Raw genomic sequence first — 22,056 nt, forward strand, 5'->3', positions numbered from 1 at the left:
CGCGTAGAGATTGGCAAGGGAAAGGCGACAGCGAGTGGCGACCGTTCAAACGCGCTCACGGAGCTAAGGGTGCGTCCAGGTTTGATCCATCTGATCGTCTTTGTCTGCATACCTGACACACTCATCAGTCTGGCACTTCATTCATGTGGGTCGGGCTCGGTGCGCGGACTCTATCTCTGCAGGGCAGACTGCTGGTACGAGCCTTCTGGGGGCCGTGTCTGGTCCGTATATCCGCTTATGTTGCATGGACTCCATACCTTAACACGCACCTCCAGGCAACGCGTACAATGTCATCATTTACAGCGGCAGCGGCGACGGCTCTAGCTCTGTCTCTATCGGTTCTTCCTGGACTCGCGGACTCGCGCTCCATCCCGTTGGTGCGTGTCTTCTCTCTTCACGTCCCTTCACGGTCTCCTCACAAGATTGCGTTGGCAGCGGCTGGCGTGACGCTGATCGCGTTCCTGCCGAGTCTCTCGAGCCACATCACCCTCCGTCTTTTCGCATCCCTCGCGTCCTTCCTTGGAGGCACCGTCGCCTTCATCGCCTTCCTCCGAGTCGTCGATGTCGCGCTCTACGCGTACGTGAAGAGCGAAGTCGGCAGGCTAGACAACGTCGACGCGCATACAGATACCGCGCCCGGTACGTAGCTTCTACCTCGATTGCGACGCGCCTCTGATTTCGTCGGATCGGCAGGATTCTGGATGACGTTTGTGTCGTTCATCCTCCTCTTCCTCGCGGGCGGAACGGTCTGCTTCGGGTCGACGGGACCGCATGGCGGGGGCGACCAACTACCCCATGGCGTCCAGCAAGTTCTCGCGATCGTGGAGGGACTGCTTCACCCGCTCTTAGATGTGCCATCATTGCACGTCATGCCTCTCCCTGCACCGAATTCTAGGGCGGCCGCACCACTGGGCTGGTCATGCCAGACAGATACCCACAGGCGAGTGTCAGGATATGTGCTAGCATAATTTATGCCTACTACTTTGAATCGAGCGGCAGAGTACCGTTGGGCCTCCGGCTTTCTTACTTACTGACCACCACCTTCGTTCTGCGCTACCCCACACTAATGCTTGTTTTATGACACCCTTCCGCGAGAGTATGCAGACTTCAATATTGTGTGCATTTGTGGGCAATACGTCGTACAACACCACACGAATGGGTACTAGATCCTTCCAAGGGTCACAGGCCCGGAACGAGTTGCTATACGTAATGAACGTACATCCTCCACGCGAGTCTCAGGCTGCTCAACCTTAACGAACATGTGATGGTGAGAACAGCATCTCAAGGCGGACCCACCACATCCCTAACACGTTCCGCGTTGGCGTCCTCCGTGTTTTGTTGCATCGTTCACGGTTCGTCTGATGCAGACTAAGGCTCGCTGCAAGAATGCTGATGGCAGAAATATAGTTCAGCACCGTCAGATGACGGCAAACGCCCTCGATAACCCGCTGCTTCTGTTGTCAGAGGACGAGCGTTCGCAATTGCGGGGTCGCTCACTCCAGGAGATCCGTAGCTGGCTGGAGATCGAAGCTCGAGAACGCCGTTGCTGCCTGGCGGATCTCCACAGCGCATACAATGCGACACTCGCTATACACAGACTGCCCATCGAGATCCTTGTGAAGACCCTGGACCTCGTCGGCAGTGAATTTCTAACCTGGACCGAGGCGCACTGGTGGAAGGTCATCCGACGCTTTTGGGTGCTCAGGATCATGGGAGTTTGCAGGCACTGGAGGAGTTCGATTGTGGGTTCTCCTGTCTTTTGGGTGAACATTTCCTTGCGGAGCAGCCGGGAGTTCGTGGACCTCTGCCTCGCGCGCTCGGCCGACAAGGCTGTCACCCTTTTCCGGCCGGCATATCGCCCCTCCCATGTCGATGATGACTGCTCGATACTGGTTGCGCTCGTGGCGCAACACCATTTACGGATTGCCAGTGTTGTCGTCGAGGGCGATCAACCTGGGATTGCCGATACTCTCACCCAAAGCTTCAAGACCTTCCTCCCTTCGCTAACTTCCATGGATCTCACGCTTTCCAGAGGAGCCCAACGCTCGGTTTATCCCCTGCAATTCACACAAGGTCATCTCCCCAGCCTGCGACACGTCCGCATGTCTGGTGTCACGCTGGACCAGTGGAGCGCTCTCCCCTTTGCACAATTGACATCGTTGACAATCTCGGGGATCAGAGTTCTTGATCATGACCTCAGGGAGTCCTGTGAACTTTCTTTTCCGGCCCTCCTAGAGCTCCTGGGTGCTTGCACGTCATTGGAAGAGCTCACATACAATGATATGGTGCAAGAGGAAATGTGGGCAGCCGATGTGAACCTCACTGTGTCGCTATCCCATTTACGGCACCTCCGAATGTCTGGGACAACAACAAACATCTCGAAGGTTGTGGCGCATTTGTCATTGCCGCCGACCGTTCAGCTCTACCTCGACTTACGCGCGCGCGACACTTTTGCCATTCTCCCCACGGAACACGAGCACGACCACCTTTCGGTCCTCAATGCCGCCCTCCCGCGAGATGTCACGAAGCTGCCTGTTCTCCAGAACCTACGGCATGTCATGGCATGGTGCACTAATCACAGGCTCGATGTCTACGCTGTATCGGACATCACCGCACTCTGGAAATCGCAGCTATGGAGAATATCAGACCGCAGATTCCTCCCAGTCACGTATGACCTCGACATCCCGCCGATGCCATCAGTCTATATGACGTACCCCCTAGACTATCGCCAACTTCGCCTGAGCCGCGACGTCCTCCGAGGTGTTATAGCTGAACTCGGCGACGGATATCTCTCACCAGCCGTGCAGACACTCGTCATATGCGGAGATGCTGAGGGTGTCGACACTCACAGCTGGATCCGACTGCTCACCGCCTTCCCAAATCTCGAGCATCTCGAGGTCGTGGCGGATGCTTGTAGCGTATGTGCCCTCCCACCTGCTCTTGCGCCGAGCCCTGCTGGTATTCCCTGCACACGGCTGCACAAACTTGTTATTCGGTTCAATCCTCTGGTGCGCCACGACGTCAATGGTCGGACAATGTTCGATGCCCTCCATGCGGCGCTGCGAGCTCGTACTGCAGGCGGCTGTCGCCGCCTGCAGACCCTTTGCCTTGTAGCGGAACCCCGGAAACCGACTGCGTGGCCCAAATGGGGCTCTGCTTATAACGCCGGCCCGTATGCGTTAGCTGTCGACTATAGGCTGCCCGATGACTTTCAGGAGATCAAGGCCGATCTAGAGTCTGTCGTGGACTTGTTGACGGTCACGGTTCAGACGCATCATTGGGATCTTAAGGTCAAGCCGTTCAACTGGTGACTCCCCTTGATTTCTGTCCGCCATTGTCCGAGTGACCAGCCAGTAAGTCACATGAATTCTGGAGAGTGTCGTGCCAGTGCGTAGCTCATCAGTATGTCAAGACATCATCCTGCTCTATTCCTGTTCTTGGTGAGGCTCAAACACGTCCTGCTTTCACTCGCACGTAGAATGGCATATCGTCGAGTGCGTATCTAGTTGTGCGTCACGCCGCGCCGGCGTGGCGATGGTGACAAGCTTTCGTAGCCGAACTACATGTTGGTGAACTAATGTTGAACCCGCTGTACTCGAACTTCCATATACAAATGATGACGCAGATGCGGCTATGGGGATTTGGAGGCATATGTAAGGACTGTATCAATGTTGTCCAATGGCTACGATGCTCTGAACCAGCCCACAGCACATGTCAGGTTTAATGCATGCCAGCCTGTGTTCCGCGTCAACGGAAGTTCATGACAAATTGAAACGAATCATTCTCACCGGAAAGCGACACCGAGAACGCGTTCTCTGAGTCGCAACATTGTCATCTTTCAAGGGTTCGTCTGCCACTCGAGTGCCAGAAAACGCGACGCGGAACGGGCTGTACATCGGTCACTGACTCACTCAACAAGCTTTTGGCAGCTACATATACGTATACGCTGGACAGTGGAGGGCACACCAATGGCACTGTATAGCGCGTCTTCGTCAAGAGCAAGCGCTAGAGGGATTGGTGAGTCTCCATTCGGCTTCACACCACTCCGTACCCACCGAACTTAGCATTCGTACCAGTACCTCATCAGGCGAGAAGATGCCTTCGCTGTTGTCGCTGCCAGTAGACTTCATTGTCTCTCCCTTTCTACCTTCGCGACATCGAGGGCTTCATCAACCGCGCCGCGACGTGTCGTCTTCTCCACGAACTGTCCCTACATACCTCGCCTTCACCTGGCTGCCGCGGCATCGAGGATCTTCTTCCGGCCCGACCCACACTTCCTCGTAGCTGCTACGGCCCGTCAAGTGAGCGACTGGGCGTCCCTCTCGTCCGCCAACACTGCCGAGCCTGCCGAGCTCCGTCTCGCCTTCCGCAAGGGCTTCGAGGGCCTCATGGAGCTCGCACTCGAGCACGCGGGCCTTACGCAGGAGCGCATCCGCGAGCTCTACGAGATGCGCTTCTCGACGACCAACCCCGTGACGGACCTCATCGACAAGTGCGTTGGCGTGCAGTGGTGTTCCACGCCCAATTTCTGGGAAGGCGGCGTGAATGACGCGTGGACGATCAACGTCGACGCGCCCGACGTTTTTTTCTACCTCGTCGCGTACGGCGAGCTGTTCGCACCGGCGTTCGACGCGCTCCTCAATACGAGCGTGGTGCCGGAGGCCCTCAACGTCGATACGAGGCTGGAATTCATCAAGTACTGCGTGCAGGATTGGCACTGCTGGCAGTTGCAGCATCCGCGTAGTCCGCATTGGGGCGTTGTGGTGGATGCGCGCAGGGCTGTCGAGTCCGTCGGGCCTTACACCCCTAACGCGGACGGCATCGCGGGCAACTTTTCCACGGAAGTCGCAAACCGCCCGAACCAGTGGGGGCTCAGGCACCTGCTGCGCAGCTCGCGATGGAAGCCTTCGTGGTCGGAGGTACGCGCGGCCGTAGGGGGCGATTTCGAGGAGGGGTGGAAGCAGGACTTGTGGTGGGCCATCGTGATGTGCCAGGGCCTCGAGGGCCTCAAGATGATCAGACCAGGAGACCTCGGGCCGTGAAGGGAACGATTGGCTGCCTGGAGAGCTAGAATCGCGGCAATGCCGGCGAGTCAGAGGCCCGACAAGGTCAAGGTTCATGAGTGGGAAACCTACGTATTCCCTGACCTCATCAAGGATGTGGATATCACAACGGGCAGGGTGAGACCTGTTGCGTGAATTCAGAACATAGACCGACGGGTTTGAGTGCGGTGTACTGAGAGTTCAGTTTAGATTAGATGTTTTGCAGAAGACCTTGAGCTCCTTCGTACACTTGTGTACCAATCAGCCACCACATGAATAAACTGCATGCCATCCCCAAGGATGTCTGAAGCCTGTGAGAGCGTGACAGTATCACGCCGATGAGTACAGCTAGTCATCGTGACTCAGCATTTCAGTCGATCACTTTGACCACGTACATGGCTCGGCCAAGCAAACATGACGTGCGACAGTGGCCTTGTGTGTGTTGGCTCAGTGCATATGATACAACACTGCCTCACTCCCAGCAGCAACGCTTGTACGCCCGCTGCTGAAACGCTCACTCTCGGGTTGGCCCGACGACTGACCGATGCTAATATTGCAGACGCAGCGCATCGAGTGATTGGTCGCACCTTTTGAAATTTGCACAGCAAAAGAATAGGTAGGCATTTTCGCCTCGTGCGCACGCAGGTTCGAGTGACTTCCGCTCCATGAGCGGTGGTCAGCCGGGATCATCCCGAGGTCCAGCTGAGTCCTCTCCCCGCTGAGGCGCTGACGAGTTACCGTACCAGTATCTTGCCGACCGTCGACGCTCTCCAGTTCTGTGGGGAGAGTGGGTACTTGCGTCGCCCGAGGCCATCCGATACCTGTGCGCGCTTCGCTAGACTGCCTATCGATACTTCGTTTGCTATGCCTGATTGAGCGGATCAAGGTCAGTCTGCTATTCATGCTTCTCGTCGGACAGCCACGCTACTCACATGCATTGAACAAATGGTGGATCCGACTCCGAGATACTTCAGTCAAATCCCCGGCTGCAGACACACGACAAGTCACTGGTGCGTCTTACCTTTAGTATCCGCCCACTAGCCAGGTGAGACTCAACTTGCCAATTGATAGGAGAGCCGATTCACAGGAAAAAGCATGGCTGGTGCTCAATCTTCTCTATTGTCGCTCCCGGCAGATATCCATCTGTCTCTGCCTCTCTACCTTCGCGACATTGAAGACTTCATCAACCTCGCCGCGACGTGTCGTCTGCTTCATGAACTGTCCCTACAAGCCTCGCCTCGAACGATCCTCCACCTCGCGGCTGCAGCGTCGCGGATATTCTTCCGACCCGACCCACACTTCCTCGTCGCCGCCACCGCCCGTCAAGTAAGCGAATGGGCGTCCCTCTCGTCCGAGAACACCGCCGAGCTCCGTACCGCCTTCCGCAAGAGCATGGAAGGCCTCTTAGAGCTCGCCCTCAAGCACGCGGGCTTGACGATGGAGCGCATCCGCGAGCTGCACGAAATGCGCTTCTCGACGATCAACCCCGTCGTAGACCTCATCGACAAGTGCGTCGGCGAGCAGTGGTATGCCACACCCAACTTCTGGAACGGCGGCGTCGACGATCGACGCGGACCCGCCCAAGACCTTCTTCCACCTCGTCACGCACGGCGAGCTCTTCGCGCCCGCGTTCGACGCGTTCCTCGAGACCGGCGCGGTGCCCGAGGCGATGGACGTCGACACGCGCCTCGAGTTCGTCAAGTACTGCATTCCAGACTGGGCGTGCTATTATTATCAGGAATCTGCGGACGGGAGCACTGTCGGTCCGCGCCGGGCTGTTGAGGCTGTCGGTGTTTATGCACCCTTCCTGGACGAAAACTCGGGCCAAAAGTTCCAAGAGCACATGAACCAACTTGGGCTTGCACATCTCTTGAGAAGCACGAGATGGAACCCTTCTTGGACGGAAGTGCGCGCGGCGGCTGGAGGAGACTTCGAGGAGGAGTGGAAGCAGGATTTGTGGTGGGCCATTGTGATGTGCCAGGGCTTCGATGGCATGGCGATGATCAAGCCGGGAGGCCAAGCACGGTCGAGGGAGCGTTTGGCTGCGTGGAGAGCAAGGATAGAAGGCCTGGTTGTTGACTCGGAGCCTGGCAAGATCAGAGTTGGGCGGCAAATAACGTATGTGTTCCCCGACCTGAAGGGCGATCTGAACATCTTGACTAGTGGGTATGTTTCTGGTACATAGCGGTGTACATACGCTCCAGTTCCAGACGTTAAAAGACGTGGTGTGTAAGAGCAAGAACGAGATGGATTCAGCAGCGGCTGAAGGGTTTGTCGCGGTCACATGACTGGGCGCCAGCACGACCATGAATGTACCCGCACTTGCCTCTTGCTTGCCACAGCCGCCCATCCACGCATAGGTTCGACCCAAACCTCTCACGCGGTAAACCCTCGTAAAAATCACTCGCTATCCATTGTCACCCGCTATGCCCAAGTGCGCGAACCCGCTCTTCCTGCGATGGGTGAAAGCCTTCCACGACGAGAAGGACTACCGAAAGCGCGGCGGCCCCCCACGCGCGACGGGCTACGAAAACGCGATTCGTGCGCTCGAGGTGTGCACGCAGAGGTTTGAGCACCCTGTCGACATGCGCGGGAAGGTCACCGGTGTGGGCCCGACGACGATCGAGAGGTTGTCCCTACCGCCGTGGGTACTATATGCGCGCTGACTGCTTTGTCTTCTCGTTGTGTGTTTGGGCAGGCTAACAGAGAAGCTGGAGGAGTACTGTGACAGGAAGGGTTTGCCTATGCCAGAGCCGGCACCGAAACGTACGACACCCGCATATATCCCATATTCGATCAGCCCGCCCAGCTGTATGCTTACGCTTGTCGTTTGTACAGCTGTTCGCGGCCGTAAAGCAGCGGCTGCCAAACCTAAGGCCCCTTCCAAAGCTAAAGCCGAGAAGAAAGTCGACACCGACGACGAAGACTTCGCGCCTGCCTCCGGTTCGACAAAGAGAAAACGCGCACCGCGCAAGGCAGCCGCGCCGAAGGTGAAGGTGAAGGCCGAAGAAGACGACGAGCATGAGTCCGACTCCGACTTCGAGGACGACGTGATAGAGGTTTCGCCGCCGCCCAAGAAGCGTGCTAGGCGGACGTCGAGGAAGGCGCAGCCCGACGTCGAAATTGAGATTCGCGAAGTCTTCGAGGATGATTGAATCCCACTTACTGCGTAATCCTCTTGCAAGAGGCGGTGTTATCTTCTGAGTGTACTCGTCTTTCGAGGAAATTGTATGTTTCTGGATGCTTCATGTACCAGATAGTTTCGTATTTTAGTAATGCCGTTCGTACATTCGCAGATGTGCATATTGGTCTGGTGCATGTCATGTACTTCGCGAACGATCTCTAAACCCATCCTGATCTGCACCGAAGAGTTTCCTTGAGGATATGCTAGGGCGGACAAGTTGTCATACAGGCATTGTCGACGGTCGCGTAACACCGTAGACCGATACTCAACGTACCAACGCCAACACTTGAGGACCGAAAATGGCACACCACCCGCGCTATCTGCGAAACGACCTCCATGACATTGATTCTCGTCTAAGAATAAGTGATAGTAGTGTAGTATGATCAGTATACACGATGCGTGGATGGCTACGATAGACATGTGAAGGCCGAAAGCGTGACGAACTAAACCCGATGCGTGAGCAAATATAAGCAGGAGCAATGCAATAACAGACGGCAAACGGTGCAGGGATGAGGGGTGAGTGTCAGTAAAGCAAAAGCCGCAAAGCGCGAGACGCAAGCACAGAAAGCGGGAGCCCGATCACGAGAAGAAGTAGAGCGACTGCTTGATCGTGTGCACGTCGAAGTCGCCCCGCTTCGGGACAGGCGGGAGCACGCTGCCGAGGTCGAGGAGCTTCGCCTCCAGCGGGCCCACCTCGCTCGACTGCTGCAGCACCTCTCTGGCGAACTTGTCCTTCAGCCGGCGCAGCGATTTCTCCTTCGCCGGCTCCACCGCTCCCTCCGTCGCGTCCTCGTCCTTGTCCTCGCTGAGCTCCACGCCGTCAGCAGCCTCGTTTGCGTCCTCCACCGCGGCCTCATCTGCGTCCTCCGTCGCAGCCTCTTCAGATTTCTCTACAGCCGCGGCGACGTCCGCAGCGTCGGCGGACTCCATGAAGCTATGCGGGAAGGTCTTGACCTTGATATTGCCGGGCGTGACACCGTACCTCTGAAGGACCTTGCCCCACTTGAGAGCACTGAACGGAACCACATAGCCCTTGTAGCGCTCGAGGAACTAGCCTCTAAGTCAGCGACGAGCTCAGAGCCATTTCCGCGCCGAATACGCACCTCATTGTATAGCCGCTCCAAGACGTTCGAGGAATGCAGCGCGATGAACGTGTCCCTGATGACCGTGGACATTTGATCGATCGTGCCGGCGTGCGTCCAATACGAGTCGTGAACGGACGCGAATGTCAGCCCTTGTGACTGCAAGTAGTGTTAGCAATTAAGGCTCATCGGAAGGGAATGAGCATATAACTTACCCGACACTCCAGGGCAGTCAACATCATGTGCGTAGCGTCCAGACTATGGATGAAGTTCGGCGGGAACGCGGACGCTTGCTTCGTCGCGTTCACTGTGGACGGAGGATCAGTAAACGCCACATAGCACACTGAGAGCGAACGTACCAGCTGTAGGGATGTTGGGATCGGAGATGTAGACACTCTGCATAGACGTGATGATCTGCTTGCGCTTCGTCGCCCTGTACGGCTGCACGATGGGCAGACCGAGCGGCGTCGTCCAGATCACGCTCGTCATCTGCTCCTTCTTGAGCTTGACCAGCTCGGCGTCGCGGATCTCCTTCGTCATCGACGACATCGACGACTTGAGGTTCCGCACCGAGTCATCGACTCGCTCTGGGGGAATAGACTTTGCGATCAGACGAGCACAGATGTTCAACCATTCCTGGATGTCCTTCGCGCCCTTGAACAGATCGCCGATGCATCCGAGGACCTGGCGAAGACGTATGTCAGCCTCAGCCATGATGATCACACACAGGTTGACTCACCAGCTTCGCCAAGTAGGAAGCTGCTAGCCAGCACTCCTCGGGAGCGATATCTCCCCTCTCCTTCAACTGTTTCTCGATCTGATCGCGAGCACCGACGAACGTCACACCGTATACGGTGGTCATAACCTACCACCACACGCATCAGCGACAAGGCCCCACGACGCTCCAAGACCACTTACCGTTTGCTTGACCACCTTTCGCGAGACCTTGCCCTTGAGCATGACCGCATACTTATGCCCCGCCTCGATGCCCTCGTCAATCTGCACCCCGACCATGTTCGCGACGTACGTATACACGTCCGACGGCCGATCCGTCACGCCGAGGTTCACCTGGTTCGCGCCCGCCGCGTCCCCGCCGAGCGCCGCGTAGTGCTGCAGCCCGTTGCACGTCCCGTCCTGGTGCACGGGCAGCGCGCACTCGTACGCGAGCGGGTCGGGCGCGTCCAGCGCATTCCGGAGCTCCATGCACGTCGCGAGGCATTGCCAGGGGTCGTCGGCCTTCGTCCACCACCGCCGGCCCTTCATTCCGAGGTCAGCGAGCCTGTCTGCGAACGACGCAGAGGCGGACTTACAGCAATTGGATTCTCGGCACTGTCGTAGATCTCATCGAGACGTTCGTGCACCCACTGCACCCGCTCGTCAAAGTTCGCCTTGTCGTAGCCATACAGACCGGCCAAGTGAATCTTGAGCCATCGCAATCCCGACTCGCCAAGCGGCTTCTTATCGGCGAACAAAAGCAGGCCACGACTCAAATCGTCGCCAATGTGGCTGAGATGGGGAGGCAGGGGGTATGCACGCCCACGGAAGTCGACGTTGTGCGGGAAATAAATCGTATCGCCCAGGAACTGTAGAAGCAAGAGTCAGCATCAGCGCGGCGAATATGCCGGATCGACACTTACCGTACGCGCGATTTCGATCTTGTAGTTGACATCGCACCGCTTGGAGTGGTTGTTCGCCTTGTCGACCGTGTGCGCCTTCAGCCTCGTCAGGTACGCGACGCGAGCCTTCGGGTCGGTCTCCACGTTTGGCGGCCTCTCAGGCTCGGGCGTGTCGTGGATGACTGGAGGAATCTTACAGAAGCGTTCACCCGAGTTCCACACTTCAAGTACGACGTCGAAAACTTGGCGGTTGATCTGCCAAGGCGTGCTCCCGAGGATGTCAAGACTCGTATACAGAAGCTCGAGGTTGCCCAGACTCGACGCGCGGCGGAGGTAGCTCTGCTGCTCCTGGCTATCCTTGAATCGCATCGCCCATGCTGTCATGAGATATTAGGTCCCAGCTCAGCTGCGATTTACGAAACCAGAAACACTTACTCTTGTTGTAGATGTAGCCGCCCTGGTCTGGGCCGAGCCACTGTTTGGGCTTGACGAGCATAGGTAAGTGACGCGGATGCAGGGTCTCCCGGATGGAGTCCTTCGCCATCTTCTCGGCGATGGCCGGGTTCAGCTTGATGACGCCGAGCTTGGTTCCGCGCAGGTATTCGTAGGAGTGGAAGAACGCGGGCTGCTCCTCGGAGCTAGCACACGGAGTTCAATCAGCAGCTCATACATCCCAATTGTCAAGATCTACTCACTAGACCTCCCCTGTATCCTTGTCCTTCTTCGTCCGCACAACGGTGGCGATGTCCATCAAGCAGTCCACGAGGAAACTGCCGATCTTGACCCGCACGACCTGTGTCCACTCCGACGCCCAATCTTCGGAATCTTGAACGTACTTGTGCGCCGCGAGTCGCTGCGCATGCAGATCGCGGTACCCGAGGCTGGTGAAGAACCCGTGCGACGGTGCGCGGCCGGACGTGGGGATGGAGACGTTGTGCTTCTTGCACATCTCCGCTTTGTGCTCGAGCTCGACCGCCTTGCCGACAGACAGCAGAGCCCGCGCCGTCTTCATGCCCATATTGACGCCGCCCGTGCCTTGCATGTGCATAAGCTCGAGGATCGTGATTAACGACAGCTTTTCAGGAGTTAACAGAGACAGAAACGGGCTCAAGCCGATCATCTTGCGCGTCTCAGCTAACACAATGTCAGACATACTGTGTATACATCGCCAGAAAGGTCACGTACAAAGTTTCATCTCTGCGTTCGCCTTAAGTCTCTGCTCCTGTACGGCGATGTTCTCAATCTCCGCCTTCAACCGCTCCTTCAACAACGCATGCCATTGCCACATCAACTGTTGCAGGTCATTCGTCTTCAGCGCTGAGTTTGATAGCCCCAACACCTCAAGCTTCTCCGTCGTGTGCTTGAGGCGCTCCACAGCGACGTCGTACACCGACTCCTCGAGCAGCTTTTGACGTGCTGCGATGTCTTCGGGGAGCACCCGGCGGGCGAAGATAACCTTCGCTAGGTGTTTCCGCAGTGTGTCGAGGTTGAATGGCACGTCCGGCTCGGGCACGCCTACATCGTCGCTGACGTGAACGTCGACGACGCTGTCATCCTCAGCGTGCATCATACGAACGTCCGCCTCTTTCTTTTTGAGTTGTCGTTTGACGGGAACCGCCTCGGGAACGTTCTCCAAAGGATCGTCTTCTTGACGACCGAGTGAGTCCGCCATACCTAGCTCGTTGACCACGTTCGACAGGCCCATCTCCACCGCAGCCTTCGACAGCAGCTGGATCGCCTCTGCCGCCTCGTCGGACGACGCGAACGCACGGTCAGCTACCACCATCGTCGGCAACACCTGGTGGTCCATCATACTCCGGAGTAGCATCGCCGGATCCCACTGTCTCTCCGAGTACATCGGCTGCGCAGACTCCGGCCCATGTCGAATCCAGGCGGCCAGCATGTAAGCGTACGTATTGGCCGTCGGCTGGATTTGCGCACTTCCGTCCTCCACCACACCATACAGTGCCCACGCCTCGTCGATCCACATCTCCGGGTCGGTAGCGTCCTTCGCGCGAGCCATCTCGAGGTAGGCGTCCAGCATAGAGTTGTACATGCGCACGTCGAGAAGCGAGCTTTTGTCAGAGTTGCGGAGGTCGTCGAAGATAGACTTGGCACGGGGCACGTCGTAGAGGTTGTGCAGACACGCACCGACAACCGCAATCAGGTCCTGGGTGGGCGTATCCGTAAAGAGGATGGTGCGCAGGTCTTTTGCGGTGGCATTTAGCGGTGGGGTAGGGAGGATAGTGTACGGTGTCCGGCGTCGCAGGAAGTCTTCCATGTCGTGCTGCGAGTGAGCGCTACTGGAGGGCATGTAGGCCGGGAAGGGCTCTGGGGGCGCAGAGGCGGTCGCAAGGGCGGGTGCGTTGGCCCGTTTTGAAGGAGTCGAGTAGAGTCGGGCAGGCCGGGGGAGGCTCTGCCTAGAGCACGACAGCAAAGTCGTCTCCACCTTTCTGGCTGAGCGGGAGATCATGGCGGCAGCGCTGCTGGTCCAGGGATGCAGAAGAGAGACAGCGGACGAGGAGGTCGTCGCCCGATTGGTGATTTGAGTTGCCGATCTCCTTTCTCCCCGAAAAATTCAGCCACCGGCATTAAATACGATCTCACGTGCCTCTCCCTTCCGTCTGCACGACCTCTTCCGACAACAATGCAGTTGCATAGCTTCGCAGCTGCGGCCGTCGTATATCGCATCTCGTAGTCGAAAGCTGTATGTTATTGATGCACAAGACTCATCGACACAAGATCCAAGTTCCCAGTGTCAGCGGTCGAAGTCCGCCACGATCCCCCATCTCCTTTGCAGACAGGGTCATCCCTGCAGGCCAGGCAGGTCCGACCTGCATACTATCCGAACCACCGCACCCTGCACGGTGTTCGCCCCACGATGTCAGTTCTAGGCCTGCGAGAAATACGGCTCCTCGGTCTCCCAATTCAGGAAACAACGGCGAGGCGGCGACGAACACACGGACTCCGGCCGCGGCTTTGCAGCAGCGTGCCTCAGCTGTTTGTTGGCCGAAGCCAACGGCTCTCAGGCTATACGACTACGAGTGCGACCATACTGAGGCGGACTAACTTGTTGATGGACGTTGCCCTACACCCAGCAGGCCGAATCGCAGGATCCTCGAGGAGCGCAAATCTCGCCGCTCCGATTGTAGGCCAGTCTTGTCTTTCTTCTGATGATAGGGGGCAAAGCATCAACTATCACTCACCTCGTATGCATGTGCAGATGAATAGAGGTAAACCGTCCGTTCGTGCATTCGCGACTGAGGTGTCGATGAAGAATGACTCCAGTGCCACAGCGGAAACCAGCGACGGCCATCGAAGACGCCTCTATCGCAATGAATTAGACAGCGGAAGTGTACCGGATGAAGATATGGTTCAAACCTGGGCTCAACTCCTGTGTCGTTGCCTTGGGTCACTTCTACATGTCTGCACCGTGGTAGTTCGATGACCAAAGTGTCCGTTGACCTCTAGATACGTCCTGGGGTCGAAGATGTCCTCTAGGGCTCCTGGACAAATTTGTGACTCTGCTTCCGAGTCCACGCTAACGTGAACACCTCTTATTAGGTGTTCCTGCTCGCACTGCGCCTGAACCTGGTTGACAATCAGTCTGGATGACCCTTGGACAAACCGAGTTGTGGGTCGGGGCTGGACTGTCGGAAGGGTGCCCTCGACGTGCGCACCTGTAACTGCTGAAGTGAGTGATAAACAGACAAGCCAACCCCGCCAAGCTGACCTGTAAGACACGAGTAGGAGTGGTCAGGCGCGGAGGTGGGTTATCCTGCTCGCGCTGCTTTGGCGGTAATGGCGACCATGCCGCTGTTGGCGTGCCTCTTCCTCTCCGTTGAGAACGTCCTCGACAGCGGCTATCATCTACCTGTTGAACCTCCACAGGCCGCCTGACAGGAAATCAGTGACATTGTGAGACGGCAGAGACGATGGCTTGCACTGCAAAATACTATCCCCGTGTAACGGAGGCTCTTCCCTTTCTTCTCTGGCCTTTATTGTATGGGGTTCTTTCTCCAACCTGGAGCGGCGTCGGCCCCGTTGGACAGCGACCAGAAGGGAAACCCGCCGCGATTTGAGAACGTCGGGGTATCTCGTCACCACCACATCGATGACGCCGTCAGTCTTGCCAGTAACGCGTATATACCCTCGCGCTGGACGCCAAACGGGTCAGTACGTTAACGAGCGACGACGCGTAGAGTGTATTTACCATCGCGAGCTGTTGGATCTCGGCGCGTTTGAGAAGGCGGGAGGTGTTCTCGGTGAGTAGGTGGGTGTTCATTGTGGTATGGGACGCGCTGTGAAGCATGCTAAGGCTCAACTCGGATAGCGGTGGGGTCCGGGTATCCCGCAGACGGAGTAGTGCGGCACAGGCGGCATGGTACGGGTGGTTAGGAAGTCGGATGCAGGTGGGATGGGGAGCGAGAGATGAACGAGGACGCACGCCTTCTATACGTCCGAGAATAAACAGTCACTGTAGCCCGCAATACACGGTCCAATGTGGGCGAAGCCTGTTTGTCCACCCGATTGCGGGCCCGGACGAAGAGAGTGGCATACAGACACGGAGGCCTGAGCGATGTCTCGACGAATACGATAACCCGGCCGAATACAAAGGCGTTGATCTCATGGCCCAGGTGGCTGTCGAGCCGTCGGACGCCGGGTAAGCACTCGTCGACGTCTGGACCACGCACGTCTAAAGGACAGCTTGCAACTCTGAAGGGCCTCAAGACGGCTCGAAGGATGAGAAGCATATCACTTAATACTGAACATACGAAGCCATCAATCATACAGCAGTACAATTACACAGCAAAGACATATCAAGCATCGGTTCGGCAGCAGCGCCGGTGTGCATAACGGCAATGGCCAGGAGGCGTGAAAGGACAAAAAATATAGGTTTATTGCGCGCCCTCCGCCTTCTTCTGCTTGCCCGCGGTGAGACTCTTGTGGATGAACGGCAGGACACCTGAGATGAAGGGGTGAGTGACGATAAGAAGTAGCCATAGGTAGAAAGGGCGACTGACCTCCGCCTGCGATGGTCGCGCGAACGAGGGTGTCAAGTTCTTCGTCGCCACGGATGGCAAGCTGGAGGTGGCGCGGGGTTATACGCTTCACGCGCAGGTCCTTGGATGCGTTCCCTGCGGTAAATAGGGGAATACATGAGTCACCGTGTATCGCAGCACCGACCAGGAGGCGGCGCACGGCCTCTGCCATAGTTTTACACGCACCTGCGAGTTCCAAAACCTCCGCCGTCAGGTACTCCAGGATCGCAGACGTATACACAGCCGCCTTCGCCCCTATGCGCACGTTGTGCTGCGTCCGCTGCTTCAGGTAACGATGTATACGGCCAACAGGGAACTACACAAATCGTCAGGCCCATGTCAGTCCCAATGTCATCGTCTATGGGACCCGTTCACTCGATGGACTTGTACGAACCTGCAATCCAGCTTTTTGACTACGCGTGTGCAGCACCCTCTGCTGCGTCCCTGGCGCCGCCTCCCCTCCAGCCGACGCAGGCGCAGCTGCCTTCGAATTTCCTCCTGCGGACTTGGGCTTCTTCGGGGACGGCATGTCGCTCGAAAACGCGATTATACGCTGAAAAAGACACTCTCGGACGCGTCGGGTGGGAGGCGCTGTACGGCAAGCGCGCGGACGGGCGAGCGGCGATACGAGGTTGGGCACGGCGAGCGTGCGCGGGTGAGTGCGGTCGGTAACGCAGATACGGAAAGGCGAGGATCGCGCGGTGTGGCGAGTCGGGGAGATGGTGGTCGCAAAGAAAGGAGGCGGCGCGCATTCAACGCGAAAGCGCGACCACGATCACGTGCGAGGCGTTATTTGCGCGGACCAAACATCAGGGTGGCTGCACCACAGTGCCCGCGGGATCCGAAGCCATTTTACTTGACATTTCCACTTGCCCAGCTGCCAGCTTCCAACCCAGTGCGAGAGGTATTTGCAGTTTTTGATCAGTACCGTCAAGCAATCGACACGTTTCGAGCGAGTGTCATCCAATGTGGGAACAGACAACGGACGAATTGACTCAGGGCATGCTGGCGGGCCCACAGTAACCTGAGCTACTTCGAATCCGCGACCGATGCTGTACTACGTTCATTCACTCACTCTTACTCACTTTCGTGAATTCTACAGGACGCGAGAATTGCATGTGTTGTCGCAGAACACGAAGAAGACTGGTATACAAATTAATTATACAAGTATGTGTTTCGTCCGTCATCCAATGACATCCATGCTACAGTTCCAGAGCCTTCAGCTTCAGTCGTGGGGCGCACGAGCTTCACCCGTTACTGCACCCTTACCACCTGCCTCGCGGAGCTCTCCCTTCTCATGCAAATCAGCATTCTTCATGGCCTTGCCGGCAACCTACCAAAACAACCGTTGAATATGGTTATTGACGTACGCAACACGCAAACGTACCTTCTGAGTCTTGCCCACCAGCTTATCGGTGAACTTGGCCTTGCCCTCAGGGACATCACTGTGTCCGTCGACTGCAACTCCGCCTACAAGACAGATGAACATATGTACGTCTACACAGAAGGGCGACACGTACCTTCCGATGTCGGCTGCACGTTCATAGGCCTATCTTCGTGGTATGCGTTGTGGTCCGACTCAGCGCTGGGCGACGCGGCAGACTGGTGCTGAGCACCACCCATGACGGCGCGGTCGTCGGTGCCTGCGCCGAACTGGCGCTGGTTGTTGTCTTGCCAGACACGGTCGTTGTTCGTTACGTCTGCGTCGTAGTTGGCCGCAGGTGCGGCGCCGCGGGCACCGGGGAGGGTTTCTGAGCCACGGTGGATGTGGTGCTCCGGCGGGCGTTGGGTGGCGTAGGCAGACATGGTGGATGATTCGTCAAGTGGGATGAGGGATGTATGCGCTGGTCGTGACGGTGTCGTTCCGAGGATTGGTGAGGGCAGGGCGGTAAGCCCGACCCATTCTTATAGCTGAGCGAGCGCCCGCCGAGTACACAGTTCGGTTGCGAGGACGTGTGGTGCAGCGGTGCGGAGGAGCGGGGAGTGCACCACGCCGCCCCAGCGGAGCTAGCAAATGACGATGCCTACGTCACTCACAAAAAGGGAAGGTCATTTACCATTCAAGGGAAGTAGAATTGGCGCACCTGTCAAGCTCAACATGAGCGCGAGCGGAGTGATTTTTCTCCTCTTTGGATGCATCGATGTCGCTGAGGACAGTACTATAACTTACGTAATTACATGCATATGTACCATCCCTGGCCTCGAAGCCTCTTCCGCCGACGCCGTCGTAGTTGTCGCGTGGCATGCTGTCCATCCACCGAGTGTACAACAGCTCAACCACCGATACCATAATCCTACTCCGCGTTAGTAGACCCCCTCCGACTGTCCTTCCTGACTTTATCATCGCCCTCTCCGCCAGATGTTGCCACCAAGCAGCTCGTCTCGTGAATGTATCAAGAAAAGGGCTGCATAGTGTTCAGTGAGCTGAGCAGGTCCTTCAACGACCGCGCTGAAGGATCCGGGGGGCCTCAAAGACGCAGAACTCCTGCGCATACGTTTCTTGTATGGTACTAAGGTATATAGTAAAACCGATATGCTAATGCACAAGCGCTCCCTGACGACGAGAACTGTATCTCACTCACGCGCATATAACGTAGGATGAGTTGGGCACACTCACAGTCGTAGCAGTCCTTGTCGGGCTGCATAAGATTAACAGCATCGCGAGAGCAGACTTGCAGAGTTGGTCGGCATCCCGTTCCAACCAACTCCAGGGACCAGGGAAGAAAAGCAAAGCGATACAACCGTTATACGTACATCCACCGTGACGCACACTTCTGATACAAAGCCCGACTCTAGAACAAACCCAACAGATCCTCCTGCCCCGACTGCTGCGTCGGCGGAGACGCCGCCTGCAACACCGACGGCGTCTGCGGCGGCATCAGCGACATCGCACCCCCGCCGAACCCGAACCCTCCGAGCGGCGCTGCGCTCTGCGGCTGCGCCGTGGGCACGCTGAGGCTCGCGCTCCCAAATATCGACACGAGGTCGTCGAGCGGGTTGCTCGACGTGCCCGCCAGCAGGTTCGCCGCGGCCGGTGTCGACGTGAGCATTGTCGTCGCGGCGAGACCCGACGGTTGCTGCCCGTCATCGGCGCCGTCCGCGTCGAAGTCGAGCAGGTTCTCGGCTTGCTGGCCGATCGCCACGGTTTGGAGCGCTTTTTGTGCGGCGGCGCGGTCGTCGGCGAGGCTGTCACTGGTGTCAGTCATTTGGTGAGTAAGGAGCTACGGGACGAAACGCACTCGGCCCCTTTGCGCTGTACAGTATCGATGCCGATACGCCCCCGCCCGACGAAGGTCTCTTCCGGTTTGTGGTACACGCTCGCAAGGCTGGATACTTCGCCCAGGAGCTCTTCCAGAAGTTGCGGGGAGACTGTCGTCCTTGGCAGTGAGATCGGAGGTCGATGTGCGAGGACCACGGCCTGAATACCAAGGATCAGCCACGGGATGTTAGTTCTGACGGAGCAGTTTGGGCACCTTCGCTGCACCCGGGTCTGTCGACAATAGTCGCCAGTAGATGTATGCGCGATCACGGACGTCCGGCGAATCGCAGTCTTTCGTAGCAGTGTTCAACACTCGCTGGACGAGCCCCTGCGACCCGTCCGGCTTCTGCAGGAAGAGTTTGACGACTGCTGTCAGTGTCTGCAGTTGTACCTAAAGGGGATACAGTCAGCGAAGCATGGAGGCGAAGGTGCAAACAAAAGCGAACCGGGTATGACTCTTCTGTGAACGTGTCTACGAAGATGCCGAGGAGCTCGTCTGCGTTGTCGATCTTCTTAGCATACTCGCCGATAATCCAGATGAGAGACGCCTTTGCATCTGGTTCGTCAAGCTCGTCCAGGTTTGCACAAAGGGTGGGGATCACACCCTCATACGTCGAGGGGTATTTTCGGAAGATGTCCTGTGCATGGGGAGTAAGACTTTCGTATGACGCGCCGGTCTATGGGATCACCTTCATGACGACAACACCCTCCTGTACCACATAGCTGACGCGTGTGCCGATGAGCTCCAGTAACACGTTCACACACCGCTCTGCCGCAGCGTCGATCTTGATCGCGGTCTGGCCGATGGCCTTGATGCTTCTCCGCACGAAGTCGACGTCGACTTCCGAAGCGTACCTGTGCGAAAGTAAACGGCCTACTCAGTAAGATACTCCAACCTCACTCACTCCTTCAACTCGCTGAGAAGCGCATCCACGTTGCTGTCGCCCGCGAGGCGCACCATGATATCGAGCTTCTCGACCTTGACGTACAGCGGGTCGTTGTACTTGCAGAAGAACACGCGCATCTCGTTCTGCAGCAGGTCGGGTCGCTTCTGCAGCAGGAGGTTGATGTTGCGGAGCGCGACCCACTGCACCTCGGGCGGGTTGGAGAGCAGCGTTACGAGTGGCGGGGCCATTTTGCGGATCATCTGCTTGTTGACGTTTTCTGACTTTACGCCGCGCATGTGGATCATGATGACCTAGGGGAAGGCGTTGAGTGCAGTTCGATCGCAGTTCGAGTGCAGCGTAAGTGTCCGCACCTTAACGGCTGCGAGAACGACACTCGCGTTCGCATGTTGGAACTGCGGCACGACACGCTCACAGATGTGCTCGCTTTCTCGGTCGTCTGAGGTCTCGTAGCGGGCAAGTGCGTTCAATATCTCCACCCGGCCCCATTCCGAGCACTCGTTCAAGGCGACCAGGAGTCGGTTGAGGATGGTGGAGCTGATGTGAAAGGTGTCGCTTGACGAACCGGCCTGAATCGCGGCTGCGTGGATGTCCGACAATGAGGCGACAGTATTCGCAACGACCTGATTACGTTGAGTTCTCTTGAGTTGTGAGAAGCACAGGCGTACGCACCATGGGGTTGCTGTCCGCGATCATGTCCTGCAGCGTCTCCAGAAACCCGTTCTGAATGACCAGCTCCGGCTTGAGGTCGTATAGCTTCGCGACACAGAGTGCGGCCGTCTTGCGCACGTACGGGTTATCGTCGCGCAGACACTTCGTGAGTGGGTCGCAGATGTAGTCCAGGATCTTCTCCGCGCGCAGCATGCCCATCGTCCGGATGGCGAGGGCGCGTACGAGCGGGTTCGAGTCGTCGGTGTCCTTGACGAAGGTGTTCACGGCGAGGATGACGAGTTCCGGTTGCGTCTTCGCGTAGTTCATCAGGTAGAGGTACACGAGCTTCTTCTGCTCGAGATCATCGGTCTGCATGTTCTTCAGGACGTCCGGGAAGAGGCCGCTGACGTCTACGCGCGCACGGCTTCAGTCGGACAGCATCAGTGCGGACAGGCAGCACGTACCCTTCTGCACGGTCATGTTAGCAATGACCTTCTTGATGGCATCTTTCCGCTTCTCCTTGTACTCACTGTTGAGGTCGGCGCTGAGCTCGTAGTTCTCGCCCTTGCGAGGAGGGCCGCGGAAGCCAGACATGAGACCAGACGGAGAGTGCTAGTACCAGAGCAGTTGCTCAGCGCTCAGAGCTTGGAAAGAGAAGACCGATGTGCGGGGCCGGTTCCCGCAGAGCTTGGGTATGGTCGCTGACGCTGTCTGTAGCCTGTTGGTGAACGTCCGAGTCGATGGCCGTACCGCTTCTGGACTCACGGGCGCTAACTGAGTGTGGACCTCTGTAACTCAAAGTTACGAACTCTACCCTCGGCCGTTGCTTTCCGTCCACTCTGGTCTCAGATTTTTCCACATCTAGATATCTCCGTGCGGTGAGTGATTTTCACTATCAACCACCTAGATGCGTTCACACATCTGCGTGTGTCCGGAAAGACGAGGTGAGCGTAGCTCAGACTAAATTCACCTCTAAGCCACCTATACACACACTGGTGCACCTTCGAAGCCACAGGAGCGTATGACAACGACGCACATTATGTACCAGAAACATATCCACTGGCCGTAATGCTCAGATCACCCTTTAGGTCCGGGAATACGTACGTCCTCTGCCTTCCTACCCTGACCTTGTCAGGGCTCTCCTCCAATGCCGCAATCCTTTCCCTCCAAGCAGCCAAGCGTTCTCGCCACGAAACCAGGTTGCCTGGCCTGATCATCGCCATACCGTCGAGACCTTGGCACATCACGATAGCCCACCACAAATCCTGCCTCCAC

General features: G+C 57.2%; 3 protein-coding genes across 3 annotated transcripts; all 3 read left to right on the top strand.

Annotated features, from left to right (window-relative positions):
- Nucleotides 1-322: 322 nt before the first annotated feature.
- Nucleotides 323-647, top strand: B0H18DRAFT_891689 (uncharacterized protein; the record flags this gene model as incomplete). The annotated part of the gene is made up of 2 exons (XM_048041329.1): nt 323-377; nt 436-647. Coding segments are annotated over 2 exons (267 nt in total), but the record flags the coding sequence as incomplete, so codon positions are not given.
- B0H18DRAFT_1058953 (uncharacterized protein) lies at nt 644-1,151 on the top strand. The gene has a single exon (XM_048031092.1). It carries the CDS (start codon nt 702-704, stop codon nt 966-968), a length of 267 nt encoding a protein of 88 aa, XP_047885142.1. The 5' UTR covers nt 644-701; the 3' UTR covers nt 969-1,151.
- B0H18DRAFT_307653 (uncharacterized protein) lies at nt 1,147-3,488 on the top strand. The gene is made up of 2 exons (XM_048037489.1): nt 1,147-1,352; nt 1,408-3,488. Exons 1-2 carry the CDS (start codon nt 1,265-1,267, stop codon nt 3,309-3,311), a joined length of 1,992 nt encoding a protein of 663 aa, XP_047885143.1. The 5' UTR covers nt 1,147-1,264; the 3' UTR covers nt 3,312-3,488.
- Nucleotides 3,489-22,056: the final 18,568 nt, after the last annotated feature.

This window comes from Fomitopsis serialis (assembly GCF_022376445.1).
Source record: "Fomitopsis serialis strain Sig1Antser10 chromosome Unknown B0H18scaffold_291, whole genome shotgun sequence".
Lineage (NCBI taxonomy): Eukaryota > Fungi > Basidiomycota > Agaricomycetes > Polyporales > Fomitopsidaceae > Fomitopsis > Fomitopsis serialis.